Below are 14,876 nucleotides of genomic sequence, written 5' to 3'. Positions count from 1 at the left end.
GGCTGTTAGCATTTGCCTTATATATTGAGGTGCTCCTATGTTGGATGCATAAATATTTACAATTGTTACATCTTCTTCTTGGATTGATCCCTTGATCATTATGTAGTGTCCTTTGTCTCTTTTAATAGTCTTTATTTTAAAGTCTATTTTGTCTGATATGAGTATTGCTACTCCAGCTTTCTTTTGATTTCCATTTGCATGGAATATCTTTTTCCATCCCTTCACTTTCAGTCTGTATGTGTCCCTCGGTCTGAAGTGGTTTGGATTAAATGCTGTGACCAGAAGACATAGACGGACCGAATGGATATAAAAACAAGACCCAAATATATGCTGTCTGTAGAGACCCAGCCATAAAAAGAACAAAATAATGCGATTTGCAGTGACATGGACAGACCTAGAGATTCGTCATACTGAGTGAAGTAAGTCAGAAAAAGACGAATATATGATATTGCTTATATGTGGAATCTAAAAAAATGGTACAAATGAACCTATTTACGAAACAGAAATAGTCACAGATAACACACTACTATATATAAAATAGATAAGTAATACGAACTTACTGTGTAGCACAGTAACTCTACTCAATGCTCTGTACTGACCTATATGGGAATAGAATCTAAAAAAGAGTGGATATATGTATATGTTTAACTGACTCAGTTTGCTGTACAGCAGAAACTAGCAAAACATTGTAAATCAACTATACTCTAATAAAAATTAAAAAAAAAAAAAAAAGAGAAAAAAAGCCAGTATGGCACTGGCACAAAAACAAAACTATTGATCAATGGAATAGGATAGAAACCCCAGAAATAAACCAACGCACCTATGGTCAACTAAGGTATGACAAAGGAGTCAAGGATATACAATGGAGAAAAGACAGCCTCTTCAATAAGTGGTGCTGGGTAAACCAGACAGCTATGTGTAAATGAATAAAATTAGAACATTCTCAAATACCGTACACAAAAATAAACTCAAAATGGATTAAATGTAAGACCAGACACTATAAAACGCTTAGAGGAAAACATAGGCAGAACACTCTACGACATAAATCACAGCAAGATCCTTTCTGACCCACCTCCTAGAGTAATGGAAATAAAAACAAAAATAAACAAATGGGACCTAATGAAACTCCAAAGCTTTTGCACAGCAAAGGAAGCCATCAACAAAACGAAAAGACAACCCACAGAATGGGAGAAAATATTTGCAAACAATGCAACTGACAAGGTCATCTCCAAAATATACAAACAGCTCATGCAGCTCAATATCAAACAAACAAACGAACACCCCCACCCAAAACAACAACAACAGAATTAAAGAATGGGCAGAAGATTTAAATAAGACATTTCTCCAAAGAAGACATAAAGGTGACCAAGAAGCACATGAAAAGATGCTCCACATTGCTAATTATTAGAGAAATGAACTTCAAAACCATTCCTGGGCATATATCCAGAGAAAACCATAATCCGTAAAGATACATGCACCCAAATGTTCATTGCAGCACAAATATCATATAATATCACTTATATGTGGAATCTAAAAAAATGATACAAATGAAGTTATCTACAAAACAGACTCACAGATGTCAAAAATTTATGGTTATCAAAGGAAAAAGGTGAGGGGGAGGGATAAATTAGAAGTTTGGGATTAACATATACATAGTACCATATATAAAATAGATAACAAAGACCTACTGTACAGCACAGGGAACTCTACTTATATTTTGTAATAATCTATATGGGAAAAGAATCTGAAAAAGACCATATATATACACACACACACACACTCACATCTGAATCACTATGCCGTACACCTGAAACTAACACAATATTGCCAATCAACTACACTCCAATATAAAATGAAAATTTAAAAAGATAGGCAATTCACTTCCAACCTTGTTCTTTTCTAGCCCACCAATACACTGTTGCCCCTATATCTTTCTTAAGGCCACAGGGTCATGCTTGACACTGAGGTTATTTTGACCTTCTATCTACCCTAAAGTCCTCTGCATCAAGCCCAAATTCCTAATCATTAACTTATCACTTCCTGCTATTTATTTCTAAACTACTTGATATACGTTTGCTTTCTACATTTTCCTGCTTGTACCTCTGTGTCCAACACTGAATCAGAATTTCTTTCATTCAAAATTTTCTTCCATAATACTATTTTTTCTCACTCTTGAATGGTAATTTATCTAGGGGTAGAATTTTAGCTATTATATCTAATAGCTAATATATTTTAGCTAATGTATCTAGGGGTAGAATTTTCATACTCTCCCTGTCAAGCATGAGCCTAAGGCCTTAATTTTCATTCTTTGCAGAAGTTAAAACTCGAGGGGGGTGAGTGTCAACAGAGGCCACGTAGGAGAACTGGACTTCACCCCCACCTGGCAGTAAGGAGCAGTGCCCCCCTTCATCCACGCTACAGTGTCTAGCTGTTGGCACAGATATTACTGAAAGAGAAGACTGTTGACATCTCTTAAACTTATACACGCAACCCCTTCTCCACCCTGGTCCTGGTAAGGAATGGCCAAAGTACGAATCCTGTTTTGCTGTTGTTACCTGGGCAAGGCTGGGTGCAGGTTTCCTCAAGAACCACTTTTTTATTACCATCTATAATGGGTTCGATATCAGTACAGAATTCTTCATCCACTACCTTGCTGAAATCATCAGCTGACCCATCACTCACTACACAAGAAATATTCCTTGTCCTGGTCCCTTCGCCACACTGGGCATCCTGAAATGGAGGAAAAAATAATTAGGAAAAAAAAAATAATTCATTGGTTAGCTTATCGCTTACAGTCATCTCTGCACCATTGATTTTGATTTATGAGCAGTTAAAGGAACATTTGAAACCCTAGGGAAGAGGTCCTATAGGGCAGTAGCTATAAAGCATAGCATGAACAATTTATTTGTTTTCTAGCCAAAGACAGGCAAATAAATTTTCATTAAAATGAATCAGTCTCCAAATGGTTTTAAAATACAGGACAGGGAGTGCTTGTTATCGAAACTAATTAAACAGTTATGAAATGGCAAGGTACCTAAAATCTTTAACAGGAAACATGCTATCTGTAAGCTCTGCAAATATTTCTGAAACCAAGTCTCTCCAGATAAAGAATACACACTTCCGTACAACTTTTTGAGATTGGTTACCTGCACTTGGCATGCAGACCACTGGCTGTATTGCCACCGATAACAGGGCTTCACTGGGCAAGGCTTAGACTGTTCCATCAGGGCAGGGCATGGTCTTCCATCACCCTGAAAGGGCTGGGTTACTGTTCTTCTTCGGATCATTTTTCCTTTAAGAGATACAAAGTGGTGCAACCTCAGTGATACACTACAATTGTGCAAGCATATATCTTTTTTTTTTTTTTTTTTTGGTGGTATGCGGGCCTCTCACTGCTGTGGCCTCTCCCGCTGCAGAGCACAGGCTCCAGACGTGCAGGCTCAGCGGCCATGGCTCACAGGCCCAGCCGCTCCACGGCATGCGGGATCCTCCCGGACCGGAGCACGAACCCGCATCCCCTGCATCGGCAGGCGGACTCCCAACTACCGCGCCACCAGGGAAGCCCAAGCACATATCTTACTGGGAGAAGGCGTCAAAGACATTTCTTCCGAAATTAGAGGAACAAGTAAGGCTTAGATGTTTTGGAAAGAAAGATACCCTGATTCAACCTTTCTGCAGATTATTTGATATGACTTAAAGCAAGAGGGACATTTTATTTCATATTCCTTGATCATCAGTCTAATGCCAAATAAAGCACAAACAAACCTGTGAGGCCACATGTTTGAGAACATTCTGACCAAGGAGACCAGTCAGAAAGCTGACAGTTCACAGGACATTCCACCATGCAGGACGTGTTCATCTGCCAGTTCTTCTCCAGGCCGAGCTGAAAGGATAGAGGTAGATCTATTTGTACTGACAGGAAGGCATGACCACAGTGCAGTGTTGATGGAAGGAAGAAGGAAGGGCAAGATTGGAGCGGGGATGAGAGGAGAGGAGAGGAAGAATAAGCAATATGCATAATAAAATAAAAAGATGTCTGCAGGACAAAGACCCAAACTGTTAAAAATATAAAGTGGCTCAATCCAGGAGAGTGGGAGCAAAAGGAACAGGATGAACAGAGGAGCCCATTTACTCAATATACTTATATATATATATATATATATATAGTTGAATTTTTTATATAAAAAGTGAAAAAAGGAAGATTTAATCTCCAAATTAGTTGAATTTCCCTAAAGGAGGAATAAATAGGTGGAAGCACAAATATTTTCTATTAGTTAAAAAGCAAGAATATCATCACTATACAAATATATAATTGTATTTGGGGGATATTATTTATTTTTACATGTGGATGTCAAACTGAAAAAAGAGCGAGGTTAAAGACCAATTGCCACTCAAAACCAAAAATATAATGTACTAAAATAATATAAAATAGTTTTAAAGTAAGCTACCTCTCTCAAAAGGAGGGGTGGGTCACTAGAATTTTTATTATGAATATTTTATATACATTTATTATTTTTTAAAAAAGATTTTCTCTTCCAGAACTGATCTCAGGAGCTAACTGTGGTGTAATTGTTATTTTGGCATTAGTCTCTCATCAGATAATAATGTTGTGCATTTTACTGCATTAAGTAGCATTACTTAAGTATTCTACGTTTAAAATGAAGGATGAGATTTCAAATTCATCCACTGTATATTCAAACATTTAAAAAGTCAAAGGTACAAAGTGGCATTGAAATAGAAAAAATAAGGCTTCTTAGGAAAGTGCAATTTTTTAAATTAGTCATCCTTGGGGATTTTCAAGACCTTTTTTATTTCTGCATGAAAGTAAGTTTATAGTGTCTAATTTATAGAGCAGAAAATGGCAAAAGAAAGTTTTTCTGAAATGTTATGTTGCGGTTCAAGTAGAACTCTTGGCTCTAAGTTATGCACTGAGAGAGGATCAGATCGACGATTTATGTACCAGATCCCTCTGTAAACACTCTCATTATATTCTCCATCAGTAATACTTGACAAAGCTGAGTATTTGGTATGAAAACTTTTACCATATCACTTAATTTAAAATTAAATTAAATCACTTATAATCACTGGAGATTAGAAGTTTTAAGGTGATACGATAAAAATGATGTGTTAAATTTAAGGTACCTAATAGTTTCATGGAGAAAGGTTTTGAATCACAGAATTCAACTACTACTGGTTTATTTATTTTGCTAGAGGGTTAAAAAGGATGTCTGTTTACAGATACTTTGGGTACCCAGTAGTAAGACATTTCAATTCTGTACTATTTTTTCTCTTAAATTTGTTGTAGCTTCTTTTTCTCCTCTCTCTGTATCTATCTATCTATCTATCTATCTATCTATCTATCTATCTATCTATCTATCTACCCTATCATCTATCTAATCTATCATTTATCTAAACATATGTTCAGGGATAAAAGAATAGGAAAGGAGAAACCAGTTATTAGGTATCTGGTGAATTAATGTCTGAAAAACATCAAAGACAAAAGTGCTATATAAATGCTGGATGGATTTAACCCTAATTTTCCTCTTTGTTGGACAGTAATGCCATCTTTCTTTTGGGCTGTTAGAGAAACAGCAAGAGTTAGCTACTGCTATTACACTCAATTCAGGGTTTGCACATGTATTAGTAGGTAGGCAATCTCCTGTTAAAAAAGATAGCCAGCTTTTCTCAGGGCTGTTATTTAAGTCTACTGCTTTTTAGGGTGGATAAAATGGGATATGAGCTGTTTAATCCAATTCCTGCAGAGAGTAGCACTGCTCTCCCTGAACACAGGGTTTACTAAAATGTTATGATTTGAATCCCTGTCATCACAGTATTCAAACATTATAATATTTGTACATAAAAGTAAATTTATCTAGGCTCCTGGATACTTAAAATTATTTCTCAGGTTTTTACCCACTTTATTTCACTTAAGAAATAAAAGGCCCTATTTATATCTTTGTCCTGTAGTCATGAGATATTTAAAAACTGGTCTTGTATGATTTGGGTTTAGCTTTCTAAAAGCTCTCAGCTATTAATAGTTATCTCATTCTGACCCAGGAGGACACTTACATGTGCATTTGCAAAAAAAGAGACATATTAAGCAAGTAGAGGTAGACCACAGAAAGCTCTCCAGCCTGTATATAACTATAATAACATTCATTAATAATAATGTTATTTTTATAATGGTCACATCACTTCAGTGTTATTAGTTTCAAAGCCAGACTGATTCAGGTATAAAATTTCTGATGAAATCTAAAGCAGTAATTGACTAAGTTATGTTATAAGATGACAGAGCAATTTATTAACTAAACAATTTGTTTTCAGCACACTTGGGAGCTCTGTTCCCATGGACAGAGATACAGGTAGTTAAATTAGGTCCACATGATAATATCAAAGATATCAAATGGATTAAAATACTTCCATCTTGAGTTTTCCCTTAGGAGTTTGAATAATTTACCACGAGCTTATAATATCCCCTAGAATGTGTAGACAGACGTCATGGTCCCAAGTCTACTGAACCCTAATGAGGTTATAAGTTCCTCCCGGGTGTTGCAGGTCTGTGGAGGCTGTTGCTTATCTTGGTTCATGTTTAACCCAGTGGCCTCGGATGCAGGAGGAGTCAAAATCTGTCAGGAATGTGAGTGCCCTTTTGGTCTGGAAACCAGACAAAATAATCAAAACCCAAAGTGTAGCTTCATGAATACTACCGAAGGACAACAACTATGTTTTCTCGCGTTTCCTAAGGTCATATTAGAAATGATAACATTACTTTTGTAAATTGGAGAATTAACAGTTACAATTCTCTGTACCTAAAAGACACTAATGGCAGACTCTATTCCTTTGTTTGAACTTCAAGCTCTCTCTTATCCAGACCTGAGTCTTAGACTCTCACAGCTGGGTATTAGGTCCTAATATCAAAATCTGCTACCGAACCACATGTGATCAGTGTTTTGCAACAGAGAGAATAAATGATGGCTCTTGGCAGGTGTCCCAGGCAACACAAAATTCATATGAAATTACAAAAGATGATGAGTAGTCTGATTAAGATTTATTGCCTTTATTCACCTTGATTACTTATTGTTCCCCGAGCATTTCTTTCAGAATAGGCTAATTAGCATACCTTTGGGCTCCAAGCAGAACAAAATACAGGAAATTATGTGTAGAAATCAGTAGTGTTGGACAGTGTCTCTTTTCAAGAGAGTGTTTAGCAGCCTCTGAATAGTGCCGAAAACATCTGCTGGCAACGAGCTGCATAAAGCGCTGGTCAGGTCACTTGGCTCAGCATGAATTGAAATTATTAGGGAAGAATTTACTCGCAAAGACATAACAAAGCATCCCCTCACCTCTTCACAATATTTCAGGTTAACCGACTTGCCATCACTTCGAACACAATCCAGCATCCTCGTTTTCATGCCATTTCCACAAACTGCCTTCTCACTCAGCTGGCACGTACTCCAGTCTGGAAGGAAGGGAGCATATCAGAACAGAAGGCTATGCATGAACCGGATTTCAAATGAAACTCGGATGACCTGAATCCCATATTTAATTCACAACTGCTTCCTAAGCCCCGCAATCAATCATCCCACACGCAGAGCGTATGGGCCCCGGCTTTGAACATATCTGGAGTCAAATGGAAATGCTGGCGTTGCACATCGCTACAGGGACTATTCCTGAGGCAGATGTCTCCCTGACAATCTTGCTAGCTAGCTGTTTGGTGATACTGTAGAAATGGCTGTGGCCTGCAGATCAAATGTCATTTAAAAACTTTTCTCCTAACGAAAGTAGAAATTTACATTTCAACATTTTTGTTTAAGCAAAATAATCATAATTTTAATGGCTCGTACTTTAGGTAGTTATATCCAAATAAACCTGTCTTTCACTTACTGTCCGTACTGTAGAATACTGTAAAATGTACGCTTATTTATTTCAAAATCACTTTGGCCATATTTATTTAATTCCCTTTATTATATGTCTTTTGCAAAATAATTCTTTCTTTCCAGGGTAACGTAGCATGCCCCAGAGAACTGTGATTTCATTGTGTCATGAAAGGAAACTGAAAAGAAAAACCAAAAGAAGCAAAAAGTCAATCTGACTGCTGTGTGTCACTGTACAGTCTCTGGGGTTTATTTTGGTGTGAAAATTACTTGGGAAAAATTCCAGAGTAAGCTTCAGTGTTGCCCTAAGTCATACAAACCATGAAAGTCTTCTTTCCTAGAGTATATGCCTTGATGGTGTGAGATGAGGGTTTGGGAAAGAAATGGAATTTAGATTAAGCATTTTTTTTCTTAAAAAACCCTCATCTATCTTTTTTCTCCTATACCTTTGATAATATTTATATCTCTGAAATGTTTATATTCTCTTCACGCACTTCTTGGCAAGCTTAAGATTGCTGATGTCTTTACAGCAGACTAATCATGCCTATGAACTGCCCCCACGGAAAGAACTGTTGTCCCAGTATTCACAGTGATTAAACACATTCTGAAGAAGAAAGACATCTTTCAATAAACTGATACCCATGGGAAGATATACCTTTTATGTGCACCTTCTGAAAGTGGGAGGGTGGCTTAAATAGGAACCCTTAGACTATTCTCCGTCTGCCTTAAGAGCTAATGTTTGTGTGATCATTTCATTCTCTATTTTGATGTTTATGAAAAATAAGGCAGATAAATATTTCTTTCAGTTAATACGGAATTATTTCTGGGAGAGGAAGCAGCATGTCCAAAAGGCACGCAGATGGAGTTGACCAACACTTCCGGAAATGCTGCTGAGCTGACAGACGTGGGATTTGGCCTTTAACTCTATAAGGAGATGACTATTCACATACCTGTTACATTATAATCATAGTGGAAGCAGTTTTTGTTCAGGTTACAGGGTTCCTTCTCAACAGCATCAGGGCAGGCTCTTCCTTCATCAGCAGGTTGTCTGATGGGATCAGCTGACCTTTGCCGGAAACTGTTTTGATTGCAAGGCTGACAAAGAATAATATAACTCCTCAGAAAGGTGAATACTCAGCCACACAAGAGCTAATGTATTAGGGAGAGCACTGGAGCAAGAGCTAGAACCTTTGGGACACTGGCTAACTTAAACAATCTCATAACACCTCACTTTCTTCATTTATAAAATCAAGGTGCTGGATGAGTTTCTGATGTTCCAGCTAGCTCTAAGATGCTGGGAACAGGGAATGTTGTCTGCCATTCCAGTACACAAAGAATGTTGCCTGCTGTCTCAGTTCTACAATGATCAAGGCACCAGCCACTGCAGCTGCTGCAGGTGATGTGCCCTAAGCGAAACAGGATGGAGGAAAAGAGGTAGCATTCTGTGCTTTGGATACTGACCCAAGACAGTTAAGATACATGTCTAAGGAATGATTTCAATGAGCCCAGATTCTTGCATCTTCCTATACACAGGAAAGCACTAAAGTCATTAACTAGAGATGTCTGTTTTAGTGATTAGCAGTAATCTTTTGATGTCTGACTGTATGTTCTTTCCCAGCAAAAAACTCCTGTTTATCCTGGCTCTTCCTTTACCTTTTCAGAGCAGTTCCTCAGAGCTATCTAAAAGGTTGTCTCCCAGGCTATAATCCTCAGTAAGATCCCCGAATAAAGCTTAACTTGCAACTTTTAAGCTGTGTGTGTTTCTTCAGTCGACAATGCTTAAGGGATGTGTCTAACCTGAAAAGGTGTCTGCACCCCCTTGTTTATTGCAGCACTATTTACAATAGCCAGGATATGGAAAAAACCAAAGTGTCCATCAATGGATGAATGGATAAATAAGTTGTAGTATAATTATACAGTGGAATATTATTCAGCCATAAAAAATGAGGATTTCTGCAATTTGTGACAACATGGATAGACCCTGAAGGCATTACGCTAAGTGAAATGTCAGACAGAGATAAACAAATACTGTATGATCTCACTTATGTGCAATCTAAAAAACAAAAGAAAAAACAAAACTCATAGAAAAAGAGATCAGACTTACAGTTACCAGAAGTGGGGGTAGGAGAGAAGGGAGAATTGGAGGAAAGTGGTCAAAAGGTACACATTTCCAGTTATAGGATAATAAGTAGTAGGGATGTAATGTACAACATGATGACTGTAGCTAACACTGCTGTATGTTATACAGGAAAGTTGTTAAGAGACTAAATCTTAACAGTTCTCATCACAAGCAGAAAATTCTTTTCCTTTATTCTTTTCTTCTTTCTTTTCATCATACCTATTTGAGAAGATGGATGCTACTGAACCTATTGCGGTAATCATTTCACAATATATGTAGATCAAACCATCATGCTATATGCCTTAAACATACAATGATGTCTGTCAATTATTTCTCAGTGAAACTGGGAGAAGAAGAGCCTATGTGTCGAATATTAATAGATACATCACATCATCCACACACAAACACATACATATGGTCATATTAATTACTGTAGAATACTAATAACTAACAATACTAATAATACTAATACTAATAACTACTAATAACTAATACAGAAATTATAATCTATCTGTTTATCTAATATAGTTGACAGGACCTGAAAAATGGTTTTAAGGGTGAACTTTAAATAACTAGTTATATACAACCTTTATTTTTCTAATGTGCACACATATACGCACACAAACACAACTTAGCACGAATTAAAAAGACTGGTTGCCATTCTCCTACTGGTACAGTCTTGTTTTGAAAACATTTGGTTACTAAGATCAGAAACAGTAACTTCAAATCTGATGCTATGGAATTAAATAGAATAGAAAATAATTTGCATATGCTTGTGAAACAGCTGATTTTTTTTTTTCTTTGGTTCGCGGGCCCCTCACTGTTGTGGCCTCTCCCGTTGCAGAGCACAGGCTCCGGACGCGCAGGCTCAGCGGCCATGGCTCACGGGCCCAGCCGCTCCGCGGCACGTGGGATCCTCCCGGACCGGGGCACGAACCCTTGTTCCCTGCATCGGCAGGTGGACTCTCAACCACAGCGCCACCAGGGAAGCCCGAAACAGATGATGCTTAATTGCAATTTAACCTGTATCCAAGTCAACTGCCAGCCTGTTTTGCTCCTGCTCTATCAGTTGGCTGCTAATCAGCATCTTTAATAATGTTAACACTGAAATAGAAAATTAATTTCTCCTTGAAAACATGTATCTGTCCCATATTATATTTCAGCAAATTAATTCCACATTAGATGTACCTTTTCCATGATTTGATGCCATTCTGAAGTGTGCAGCTTTACAAAGGTACACAAGGGTAAGCCAAATTTCCCACATCATCAGCCAGTTCTGTTTCAAGTGACTCTCCTCCCAGGGTCCCATGGAAGAGGCCCTACGGGCTGCTGAAATCTAGAAGCTTTGTGTGATTGAAAACTCTCAGCTGGCTTTCCAGGCCCAAAGAGGCTCAAGAGTCAGTGTGTGGAAAGAGATTCACTGATGCACAGCTCTCTTCTTTCTATTCCCTTTCTTACCAGGATCTTCTGCGTTTTAGTGTCAATACTCCTGCTGCCATACCCCTACCGTGTGAAAGACTATTCCTACAATTTTAAATGGATTGGGCAAAAAGCAAGGGATGATAATAACCTGACACCATTAAAGTATTTTTACTAGATTTTCATTCTTTTTCCCTTTACCTGGAGGGAATCATTATCACCACTGCAGTTTTTAACATGCTGTGAATTCATAAGCAAATGTAAAGGCATTTTGGGACTTCCCTGGTGGTGCAGTGGTTAAGAATCCACCTGCCAATGCAGGGCACACGGGTTCAATCCCTGGTCTGGGAAGATCCCACATGCCGCGGAGCGTCTAAGCCCTTGTGCCACAACTATTGAGCCTGCGCTTTAGATCCCACGAGCCACAACTATTGAAGCCTGTGCTGGGTTTAGGAGGACGGTGGAGGAGCATAAAGCTTGCAAGAGGTTGAGCTGTTTCAGTGTGAGTCCAAACATTGCTGATTTTAAATGGCACAGTCATAAGAATGAAGTAGCCAAAAATACGCCTTGCTTTGGTAACTAATTTAGTAACCAAGCTATTATTTTCTTAATAATATTTTTAAAGCTTTAGTGGTAAGGAATTAAGCAAATTCTACATTAATAAATGGTTAATTGTCTCACCAAAGTGCATCGGGTCCACGGACCCCATTCAGTTATCACACAATCCTCGGGACATGGTAATTTGCACTCTCTAGAGCCCAGAGGCATCTCTTCTGGGTCACAGAGGTAATCCTCTACATGGTCAGAAGGGCCATCCGCCGTGTTCTGCATGCATCTAGAAGAAAACATACCTATCAGTGAAGGAACTGGGACAACTGAACAATGGCCAACCCGTAAGGTACAAGGTTTTTCATAAGACATCACCATGGAGATGGGGGATGGGAAGCTTTGCATTTAATGAATAAAATTCTCCAAACATAAAGACGTAAAAGGATCTCTGCCTCCCATACCTAGTTGTATAGCTAATGATTTAAAAATCTATGCTTGCATGTATCATAATCTTTTAAAGTTATAGCCACTGTGTATACACTCTGTGTACATAAACTATGTGTCTTCCTCTTAAAGGAGAGGGTCATTTACACCCATATGTGATGCAGAAACTAATGAGTTCACCGAAGATATTCATAGATGGGTTACAATTTTGGAATATAATGCATGTTTTTCTTCTGAGGAAAATGGTGAATTCCATGGAGAAGGCAGATTCATATATGACGGAAGACAAGGCACACTGAAATCTCCTAGGGAGAGATTTCAGTAAGTGGTTTTGAGAAAGTAACTGATGGCATTTATCAAGTTGTTTTGTCATTTCAAAAGTAATTTTCGCTTCCCATCTGCTGATAACCTTAAAAGAAAGGCAGAAGTGAAGAGACAGTCATAAGAATAATAGCACAAATTCTCTAAACGTGGTTGTTGGGATCTTCCTATATCTTGACCTTTTTTATTCTTAGTTTTCCTTTTAACAGAACAAATTCAAACATTTTATTACATTTCATTCTATTGTAAGCAGTCATAAAGGGCTCCTTAGTCATCTCTTGGGAATCTAATTAATGTGGCTAGTACCAGACTTAACTTTTACTGTAGTTAATAATCTCTCAAGGCACTTTTCGAATAGAAGAGAAAAACTTTATCCCTCATTTGTAACTCAGAGAAGGTCAAACAAATTAATAGGTTTGGGAAGAGAACTGCATTGCAGGAGATGAAAAGGAAGGCTTGAGCTCTTAAGCCTCTCAAACCCACTGCAATGTTTTAAACTGTTGGTTGCATTACATTACCAATTATATCTGGAATGTCAACTTTTCTCAGGGATTTACAATCAGTAGGGACATTGCATCTTCACAAATCTCCTCTGCAGAATCATGTTTCTATACAGGGCTGCTAATTTTAAGAGAAATGTGGTTTTCCTGTGGAACGCATTCAAAGACTGGAAAACTAAGCTGTTGATTATGTCTTAACTGGGTTTGTAAGCTGGAAAAATAGCCACACAAATACCCACCTCTGCATTTTTTTTGATACTGAATAAATATATAAAAGGTAATCACAAAAATATGTAAATGTAGACAGACATTTATATAGTTTCATTGTTGAAGGAAAAAAATAAATTATAAATTTCTCTGGGAGAATTTTAGTTTCCCAGGAAAAAAGTTCTAGCTTCAGTGGCATTTTAAAAATGTTCTGTTGACAGCAGCTAGGAGAGGACAGAGCAGACGGGACAGTTCAATCTCCAAAGTTGGATTTGCTAAGAAAAGATTACATTAATGTGAGGCCCTGACATGATGTACAAGGATTAACTTGCAAAATTACCTATTGATTCAAAGTTAAGGACAGATGTTCAATACTCTATTAAGTAGTTATGTGCATAAAACTTTGTTTTCAAAGGTATTTCTTTTCCTTCGATTTTTACTATACAGGTAATAGATTCATTTTAGGAAAATCACAAGAAATAATACAAATTCACTACATTCTATCAGAGATAACCACTCTTAACAGACTACTATATTTAAACATATATTTTCATTTCATTAAACAGGAGCAAACTTCACCTACTATCTGTACCATTTAGGAAAAACATCAACAATACATTATAAAAATCTTTTTGTGTTATTAACTGTGTTTCTAAGACATAATTTTTAATGATTACATTTGAATTCCATCTTTTGAATGTGCCACAATTGCTAAAAAACCCTTCTTGTTGACATTCAGATTATGTTTTATTTATTTGAGTTAGTATTAATGATACTTTTGTCACTGCAGAATAGAATAAATATTTGGATCAAGTCTTGAGCCCAAAGGGAAGCACTTTAAGTTCATTTGCTTTCTTCAAATTCCTGGCCTTTTCTCCTTTCCATAGGAGAAGGGATTATGCTGTGAGAATACTGAACTATTTTAGAAAACCACCACCAAGTTGGAGGCCAAGCGTGGGCCCAGATGCCCACCACAGTTGTAGCAATAAGGGGGTGCATTGCCTGCAGAAAATTCAAAAGCAACAATAGAAATAACCAAATCTGTTTGGTTTTTATTATCATCATGTGCTGGCAATTCTACAAAAATGTTAGTGAAAAAATATTCCTTCCCAGCAGGGCAAACCACTACTATTACACAGTCTTTGATGTCACACCATCCTAAAAGAGAAAGAATGAGATATTTTGAAACCTGCCCTCTTATAGACTCTTCTGTCCTGAAATGTCACCCAATGCTTGCATCTAACAGGACATTTGACCTTAATTAGCAGAGGGTAAGGTTTGGGAGGTATACTACTGAATCAAGAAAGAAACATTATTACACAATCAGAAATTCCAATCAATACTGATCTTCTATTTTGTCTGTTTGCATTAAAAATGTTTACTGGAAAAATAAGTTGCCTAGAAAAGTTACTGTGTTTAAGATGTGTTTGGAAATGTTGAGAA

The 14,876-nt window shown here is 37.4% G+C and overlaps 1 protein-coding gene across 1 annotated transcript in view; it reads right to left on the bottom strand.

Annotated features, from left to right (window-relative positions):
- The window catches only part of THSD7A (thrombospondin type 1 domain containing 7A), a 455,382-nt gene that overhangs the window by 19,954 nt on the left and 420,552 nt on the right, over positions 1 to 14,876 (bottom strand). Inside the window, exons 17-22 of the mRNA XM_060020445.1 lie at positions 12,094 to 12,247; positions 8,825 to 8,969; positions 7,344 to 7,459; positions 3,766 to 3,883; positions 3,147 to 3,292; positions 2,556 to 2,730 (exon numbers count right to left, since the gene is read on the bottom strand). Of these exons, the coding sequence (XP_059876428.1) occupies positions 2,556 to 2,730; positions 3,147 to 3,292; positions 3,766 to 3,883; positions 7,344 to 7,459; positions 8,825 to 8,969; positions 12,094 to 12,247 (854 nt within the window). The remainder of the gene's footprint in view (positions 1 to 2,555; positions 2,731 to 3,146; positions 3,293 to 3,765; positions 3,884 to 7,343; positions 7,460 to 8,824; positions 8,970 to 12,093; positions 12,248 to 14,876) is intronic.

The sequence above is a fragment of the Delphinus delphis genome, chromosome 9, assembly GCF_949987515.2.
Source record: "Delphinus delphis chromosome 9, mDelDel1.2, whole genome shotgun sequence".
Taxonomy (NCBI): Eukaryota; Metazoa; Chordata; class Mammalia; order Artiodactyla; family Delphinidae; genus Delphinus; species Delphinus delphis.
Note: the sequence above shows the minus strand (reverse complement) of the source record. Positions and strands in the feature narration are given on the sequence as shown.